The sequence below is a fragment of the Diadema antillarum genome, unplaced genomic scaffold (genome assembly GCF_040938485.1).
Source record: "Diadema antillarum isolate AM-2024a unplaced genomic scaffold, OU_Dant_1.0 seq00001377_RagTag, whole genome shotgun sequence".
In the NCBI taxonomy this organism is placed as follows: Eukaryota; Metazoa; Echinodermata; class Echinoidea; order Diadematoida; family Diadematidae; genus Diadema; species Diadema antillarum.
Genome location: NW_027272137.1, coordinates 610,576 through 619,887, shown reverse-complemented (window position 1 = coordinate 619,887; position 9,312 = coordinate 610,576). Strand labels below are relative to the sequence as shown.

The 9,312-nt window shown below is 39.3% G+C and overlaps 1 protein-coding gene across 1 annotated transcript in view; it reads right to left on the bottom strand.

The window, feature by feature from the left end:
* Positions 1 to 236: 236 nt before the first annotated feature.
* LOC139708854 (uncharacterized) overlaps positions 237 to 9,312 on the bottom strand; it is a 155,669-nt gene continuing 146,593 nt past the window's right edge. Inside the window, exons 14-15 of the mRNA XM_071620813.1 lie at positions 8,073 to 8,387; positions 237 to 7,673 (exon numbers count right to left, since the gene is read on the bottom strand). Coding sequence (XP_071476914.1) covers positions 6,456 to 7,673; positions 8,073 to 8,387 — 1,533 coding nt within the window. The 3' untranslated portion in view covers positions 237 to 6,455. The remainder of the gene's footprint in view (positions 7,674 to 8,072; positions 8,388 to 9,312) is intronic.

Below are 9,312 nucleotides of genomic sequence, written 5' to 3'. Positions count from 1 at the left end.
ACTTAAAAAGAAAGAGATGTGAAGTTACAGAGTTTTGTTTAGCTAAGTGAAGTGGATGATTCAATTCATCTTAGGAGCTGGTCTCTCATTCATTCTCGTACTCCACTCAATATCAAGCTGCGCCCACGCATTTCCGCGGGTGCAGGATATTACCCCAATTAACATGTACGACAAAGAAACGGGAATTCACCGAGAGAAAACGAAGAGAGACCGGAGCTATTTTCAAACTGTTTTTATTTGTCTCCATCAAATTAAAAAAGGGAAACACAGCAAGGAAGACATTAACAACTGTCCAATCAAGTGATAAAAAGTCCTAGTCAATTCTCTGCAGAAAAGTCAGAAAAACAAAAAAATTCCAAGAGGGAAGTATATTGACTTAGCTTACCATGAGGGCATGCTATTTCACATTTCATGAACAAATAAATACTACAGGGCAATATTCCACATGGGACAACAGGTAACCAATGAAGTTTGCACTGATATGATTACATAACAAGTGTATTTAAGATGATTGTGCAATATTCACACTTGGCCAATTAATGAAGAAAGTGCTAAAACAAATCTCTACAATACAGAGGACAATTCCACGTTGGCTACGGCAATTGATGCAGTGTTCTCACTGACATTAGTTGATCAACTCCGAAGTGACTCTACTATGTCATATTCTCTTGTGTGAGTGAATGGGTCGATCGCTAACTGCAGTGTCTTGCCAGTTCAGCAGCAGTTGAAGAAGAAGAAAAAAAAATGTACACACATTCACAGCAAAACCGAGTCGGTGAAATCAACAGTAAACAATCCACATCCTACACAGCATCAAAGGTAATTTAAAAAGAGACAAATTAAAAAAAAAAAAAAAATCAATGCTACCGTTTGACAAAAGGTGGACATCGGGGAGGGTTGTTACTTATTATGTCGTTTCCATCCAAAAGTGATGTTGGGCAAGGAAATTGAAATGATGATCGGGCAGCTCCCCCAGTGGCATAAAATACTCTCCACCGAGTGGGCAGAATTTGCTTCATGCATTGGTCTGCGTCATTTCCATAGGTTACACGTTGGCACTGACTACCTCCAATGCTACGTTATGTCTACCGCTGATACATAGAAACTGAGATAAAGCCGTTTCTCGGAATCTCTGACTTTTATGGATGCATGAAACATCATGTGTACTGTCAAACAAACTGACGTAACTGGCAATGTGTAATCTACTCTTGTATTCATCTCCTCACACAGAGGGATATATTCACAAGTACTGATACAAAAGCAACATTCATAACAAAAAGAAAAGATACGTGATGATAATGCAATTTTGCATGAATAGTAGTAAATACGTTTGAACGAATGCAAAATGAACTACATAGAGCTTTCCTTGCTCTTCCCATAATGCAACAGAAATGTCATGCGCATAATACTGACCACTGAATACATTGCGATTCAATGTAGTACCTTTGAAATATCAGAGATTATTCATTGTATGTGGAAATAATCTTGAGTGGGTAACTTAAACTTTTGAACAATGTGTCTGTTACACTGGGTAATGGTTACATTTTGTCTACTTTTAACATTTTTTTCCCCTTCTTATTGCAGATATCCTAATGTAAATAATCAATAGTGTTTGGCTAATCCATAAATTTGATCAAAATAAGGGAAAGGTTTTTGTTTGTAACACTGCTTCATCAACTCACTGTCAAATGACACAAATTTTGAGTCAGTTTAATTTAATATTCTTGTCCTTTGATGAAATCAACTTGCTGCAAGCGCTGCAACCCGTTTTGATTCTAGAGATTGGCACAAAGAAAACCTAGAGTAAACTGGCTATTCAACACTTCAATACCACTGTTGAGGTTTGTTAGAAAAGTTCCTGAAATCAAAGCTCAAGCTATTCTGAAAATGAGCACTATGCCTAGGACGCCAGTCACCGTCCCTCTGGAATGCAAAATTGATTTGCTTGCACATCAACCCAAAAAGATAAGAAAATCACAAACAACAAACAAAAATACCACACATATTCTAAATCTAGCAAAAAGCCCCCAAAATGTTAACTTTCCACTGTACAAATCCAATGGGTGAAAACAGGCATATTTCTATACATTCACTGGTAACATCCGTCTACTCACACACTTGTTGGTATTATTTTTGACATGTTATCTGCACTAGACAATAGTGCCACAAAAATATACAAAAGAACAAGAAACACATTTTTTTTTTCATAACTTTCTGGATATGTGTACATGTTACAGTCAATCAATATATATGCATTGTCTTCTCCTGAATAAAGGACATATATGAAGTGTACGTTTCATCGTGTGTTTCATGGTATCATAAAGTCGCATATCATATACTTTACCACCAAAAGAAAAATCCACACACCCAATATATCTATCTATAATGTACTGCCTATGAGGGTCATCTCGCAAAGTAAAGTCTGTATTATTTACATATTAATATCTTTATGTGTATTGCTCTGTTATTCATGTGTATTAATGTATACACACACACACACACATTATATACATAAACCAATGCACATGCTAAATCCGACACACATATGAAATCCTTCTGCGATATTATCCCTTGATTATCATTCCTGAAAAATGTCATTAAGTGGCGAGACATCAATCGCATGTATCACATCGTACCCCTTGGACACCACTGGCTACAGGTATGGCACGCTTAGCCGACTTCAATGCAAGGGATTCTGGGATTGCATGTCACATGATTGCCTCACTACAACGATGTGCTTCAGCCACAAAAAGGAGTATATCCATTTTTACAGAAACGGGCTGAACAGAATGAATCTTGCTATGTCTGGTTATCACGTCTCTATATTAACAGTCTGCAGCACAACAGTGTGTATAGTACAAAGCTCTCTTCCTCTCTCTCTCTTTCTCTCTCTCTTTCCTCATCTAAAACTATCGTAGTTAACAATTGCAAAGGAATCTGGGCTGTGACATTCCCATATACCACGCCACTTGTCTCACTAAAATGCCCCAAAATGTTGAACTTCTGCTACTATTCTAAACGTTTGTAACAGGACCCATGCCATATATCACACTTTGCCTTTAGGTCTAACAGAGGCTCGACACAGAATGCCAATTTAACAGTAGTCTCTCAACACGCCTTTCTGTGCAGTTTAAGACAAAAGTGAAAAGTATGTAAGTCAAAGAAGAAAATCCTAAAACAGCCAGAAAGCCTTCTACTTATTTAGTATAGAAATGATGTCACATATCCAGTAGTGCATTCTCAATGACCTTTGCATACAAATAAAGGTAACTAGAGTAGAAAGAGAAGATTCTTCTAAAATATTGCCACCAAGACTACGTTAAAAAGCAGTATACTGTCAGGGTATATATTTTCTGTTGCCATATTACCACATCAAAATTTCACTTTATATACATTTCCATCTGGTCTCATCAATTCCTGCCATTTACCAGTTTCATTCTTCATCCAAAAAACTTTAAGAAGAAGAAGAAGGAAAAAAAAACAACAACAAAAAAGATTGACACTGCCAACACAACCTCATGTCACATATTCCAGAAATATAACATTAAGATAAATATAGAGTGATAGCTATCAAATAACGTCTACGGGTAATGAAAGTATTGCCATGTTATAGTCTGAGAATTCACACAGAAAAACACCAAATCACGTTATTATAAAATACATTGAAAGGAGAGATCTGAAGACGAGTGGTTGTATATGGAAGAATTCAGAGAAAACTCTACAGGATGATTGCATGAAATACAGAAACTGTCTTAGAATGGAATATCCAATTCATCTGTATGCTGTCAGACATCGCCAATATTAACAAGTTAATTTCATTCATTAATTCATTTCAATGGAGCTTCAGTCGTTCCCTTGGTGAAGGAAAATAAGCCGATTCCTGAAATACAAATGACTAGAAAATAGTAGCTCTCTCTTGCAAACATTCCAAATGTCAACTACATTCTTTGACATTCAGTTCATGGATTGTATTTTGTATAGAACACCATGTGCCAAGACCATCCGACCATTTTTATACAATGAAGTAGCAAATCTGCATATTTCTCATATTTTCCTGTTTCTTTAGAAATATTCATAATACCTTCAATATGCTATTGTTATAGTTCATTTTTTTATCAGTCAGGTAAATGTTGGATAGTTTTTTCAAACTGAATATCATGATTTGCCCAAAATATGATTAACCTTTTGATTGGGTGCAAGTATCAGTGTACAGGGCCACGTGCGTAATGGGCACACATCATCGTTTTGTAGTGCACATTTGCAGATTTACATGAAGTATGAACCTTGCAAGATATTTAAGAATGCAACATTTGCAAATTCAGAGACAAAAATCATCCTCTGAGAGAGTTCAGTCTGTGATTACGTGTGACTAGCAGCGAGAAAGGGAAACCTGACATGGCCTTTACTCATTCTCGGAGTGGACTGACACCAACCCTTGGCCCTCGTCTAGCCTGGCAAACTCTTTCACCATACAGAGGAGAGAACTACAAAGTACAATAATGATTTGCTGGAGATACTCCAAACTTCACAATCTATCTCTCCTCCTCTTACTACACTACAGCACAGCAGACAACGTTTGGAAGAGAAGTGAAAATGATTTCAAAGTTTAAATATGATAATTTGAATCATTTTGAATTTTTGTGTATCCAGGCACAGAAAAAAAAAATGAGTACATATTTATGCATTTTTGGCTCTTATGATGATAAAAAGAGGAAACGTAGGAGAAAGAATTTGAGGGGTTTTATTCCAGTTGCATGTGTAGTGCGATGCTGTGTCATTGCACGGAGAAAAGATTGGAAGAAAATGGTGTGTCATTTCAGACGATTGGAGATTGGCCAGAAAATGTCCCTAAACAGCTAGCGAAATCATTGCACCTGTGAGTGCACACTCTTACTGCTTCAGTGTCATCCTTGTAAGAAAGAAAGAAAAAGAAAATCTGACCTCGTCCAACCAAAAAAATGTTTCACTTTCACCTACAGTTCTTCAAAACATCATCATATATTCACCTCTCGAAAGATCTCAGATTACGATTCACTTCCCCTTCTGCAATAGTGTACTAGGTTAACAAGAACTGGCGACATCCAATTCTATTTGATATTGGAGTATAGCCACTGTGAGGTTTACCTGTGATAAATATATATTTGTTGATATACTACGTCTGTGTACGTGTATATATCTAACTCTATAGGAAGACGACGCCTGGGTGTATCTGTAGATTTCATATCAATATATTCTATCTGCAAACTCTATAATAAGTCCATATATCTCATCACACTTACTCTCAGATAATACATATGATACTCTGCTATACAATGTTCTCAATGTTGCAAAACTATCTCGACCATTCACATCATACACAAATGTCAAATAAATAATAATAGTACATATATTCAATATCAGGATGGACGTATGAAATCATTTAAATAAACTATGGCGCTTCACCATTTCAAGTAATATAATACTCTTGCACAAATTTTCACTTAAGAAATGGATGGACTTAACATATCTCAAAACATCATATGAATACAGACACTGACACACTGTCATTGTAGGTAAATTGTCATTGCTATTTCTTGTCAAATTTACCAAACTAATGTATACTCTATAAACCTGTTTGGATATTTATGTATACCACTCTGCAGCACTATGCATGATGGAGCATTATGCTGTATACTGCTGTAAGTCAATCAGATCAGATGTAAAAAAGATACACAGGTATTTTTTTTATTTCTTCGCCTCATCTGAAATAAAAATGATGAATGAAAGAGAGGAAATCTCAAAAGAGAAATAACTTTTCTAGATAATGTGTTACAAAGAAGGAGATTTCTTTGGTATTGCCATGTTTATGTACTTTCTTAGTAACAGCTCAATGTTCAAGATACTTCTCTTTCTAATGAGCTAGAAAAAAAAAGAAGAAAATTCCAGAAAGGTACATACAAGAATTATCACATCACAAAAACAGCTGCCATAAACAATGAAACATAAGAGGTACAATTGCAAGTAGTATGTTAAAGATTGCAAATGAGGAAGAAGAAACAAGATATATAAAGATAAAGTGAACACAAATGGAAGGCTAGCTAAATTCACTCTCGCTACATGCAGCTAGATAAACAGACTCTGCCGTTCTTTGATTCGTTACGAAAAGTTAGATAGAGCAGACATTACACACTGTGCAGTGGGGGGAAGAGGTAAAGACTTGGGGATTTGATAAAATTGGCTAAAAGACTGGTGAGAGTCTAAGAGTAGCAAACCATCACATCCTAGTATATAGCACGTAGTCTGCTTCAAAACTTCTCATACAAGTAGTATACAATATGATACCTTTAACTTGTACACATTCATTCTTTTCGCATACTTCAAAGTCTGCTCCCAAGAGATTTCTTCCTCACTTCCATCTCTGTGGAATCCTATCTATTGCTCTACGTGATTGAATCAGCTAACCACGCCCTTGTGTCTCAAAGGCGGTGCTTACGACTGTGAGATTCCATCTGTGTCATACCGATCACAGCCTGCATACAGCCCGGCCGCATGCAGTGGAAATGGGAGTATTTCTGTGAGTACTTGCAGTCTTCTGACAGACATTTCTCAGAGGAGCTGAACTGTCTGAAGCCAGCGGCTGACACCGCTTCCGTCTTGGCGTGTTGCTTGCGGTGGATGGCCACTTTCCCGCTGTCGGTGCAGATAAAGGGGCATCGCAGACAGTGGAAGTGGGTGCTCTTTGCCGTGTACTCACAGTCGCTTCGATCGCAGCTGACGGATGCCTTGTACCGCTGGAAGTCATCTTGGATGATGCTGTCAACGCGGTCGTGATGCTGAGCATGTTTGTACATCATGGTCTTGCCAGCAAACTTGTAGTTGCAGCCAATGTGGAGACAGTGATAGTGAGTTGTGTTCATGGCAAATTGACAATTACCCTCTCCGCAGTGGACATTCCGCTCAAAGCGCTCAAAACGCTCCTGCATTGACGAATCAAGAGGGCCGCGCTTGTAACGCTTATATCCAGATGGTGCCCCTGGGTCCTCCACTACTAGGGTCAAAGGTCGCTTGTGAGGAGTTGACGGAGACTTGCGGGGAGGAGTTACCACCGAGGATGAACGGATCTTCCAGCGACCCAGCTGGAAGTTTGGAAGCACCTGGACTCCAGATTCTGAATTCTCCAGGTGGCGAGATGTACTGGGAGACGGCTCTTCCGCATCCAGGGGCGCTATGGGAACCATGAACTGATGCAGTCCCTTCGGGGAGGATCCATCCATGAGGAGGCCGTTAGGAGCGGTCATGATTGGCTGGGGCGGGATGGCCAGCATCGACTGCATCGTGCTAGGGATGGGAGAGACAAACATGCTGTGGAGAGTACTGGAAGGGTTGATGGGGACTGCCTGTGCCAAGGCAGAAGAACTTGATGTTACCAGCTGGTGAGGGCTTGAGGAAGCCAGCGAGGCCATCTGCTGGTAGCTGGGAATGGTGGCTTGGGGTGAAGACAGGCCACCAGGGGGAGAAGACAGGGCACTAGGGGGCGAGGAAAGGATACCCTGAGGTGAGCCGCTGCTGTTGAGTGGTAGGATGGGGAGAACTAGCTGCTGGGGGCCAGTCGGAGAATTGTTGTTTGGACGGTTGAAGAACTTGCCATAGATACGGCGCATGTGTTTTCTGCCATGAGATTCCATTTGTTGAATCTGCATATTAAAAAAGAAAAAGGATAATGTCAAAATGAGCTCAGGAATACCACGCATGACACATATTACATAACACAAACTAAAGTTCTGACTCATGTCTTTGAAACTTATGAGACCTTAACATTTCTTGACATGGTTTCTTCAAAGATGCAATGTAAGTAATCTTGTAGCATCATGATCACTGTTGTCAATCCTCGTTACCATCAAATCATTCATTTCATCACAGCTATCTATCATCTTCATCCTCCTCCTCTTCCATCATCCTTCCCACCATTCTCATCACCACCCTCCTCATCATCCCCACAACACCACCACCACCTGCCATTCTGGTTATCATCCTTGTCATCCTCATCACCCCCATCCTCTACTGGATTCATGGTATCTCTGCTGTTCACGTACCTGTAGGAAGGAGAACTGGCAACCCTGGTGCATGCAGTGGTAGTGCTTGTGAAGCAGGTTGTACTTGCAGCCCGGGCGTCGGCAGTCCAGCTTGCGGCTAAACTGCCGGAAGCTGTCGAAGATGAGCTTCTCGTTGCTCTTGTGGTCATGCAGCATGTCGTGGCTTTCCGTGGCAAAGTTGCAGTCGGGGCGAGTGCAGTGGTAGTGCATCTGGGCAATCAACGGGCACTCGGGCTTGGTGCACTTGCCACCATCCAGCTTACAGTAGCCCTTGTCACCACTAGGATTAGTAGGTGTCTGAGGAAACCACTTCATCTGAAATATGAGAGCAGTGCAAAATGTTGTCATTGGTTTTTCATAAATACTAAAGGAGGATGAAACCAAAAATGTACACGCTTGTACGCAGCTTATGAAGTGGATGCAAAAATATTAGGACATATTGGTGAAGTTTGAGGAAAATTGGACGATAAGTTCAAAGTTATGAATTTTTAAAGTTTCGGTACTGCTGTCACTGGATAACGGGTCTGGAACAATTTGTGATGTCACAGTTGGACAATGATTTAAAGAAAATATAAGGAGAATTGCACAACTGCTGTTTTTATGAAAATTACACATTCCTTCCACTTGTCACTGACGTATGCGATTAGTAATATTATCCCCCCTCCCCCCTTCTGAAAGTGGTAAGCCAAGTGTGCTCTCTATTACACTAGAAATGAATAAAAATACTTTGAATTCTCTTAGAATTATCTTGAGATTATCACTGTCCTTCTACACCAGGAAGAGTTGCAGTCTTTTCATCCAGCAATGGCAGTACAACCAAAACTTTAAAAATTCCTAACTTTCGAATAAATTGTCAAATTTTCCTCAAACTTCACTTAAGTATTCTACTAATATATTGGCATTCACTCAATCTACATATCTACTTGGGTTTTATTCTCCTGACTCTGTGAGATGTAATATTGATCATAATTGCTTTAATGTCTTATGTACATCCATGAGGTGAATGACAGCAGTTGCTTTGATATCTAAAGCAAACATCCTGTACATATTTTTGTCCATTCAGCCACAATTTTGATGTCTTGAGCAGATATCACCGTAAATTATTTTGGCAGTCACAAGGTAGTCTATGTATGCAGCATGGACATTTTGTTAATAAAGGAAAGTGTCGATGGACAAATTCAAGTCTAAATATGGATTAGAGCAAACATGGAACATACAGCTGTTCCTAAGAGGTTAAAGG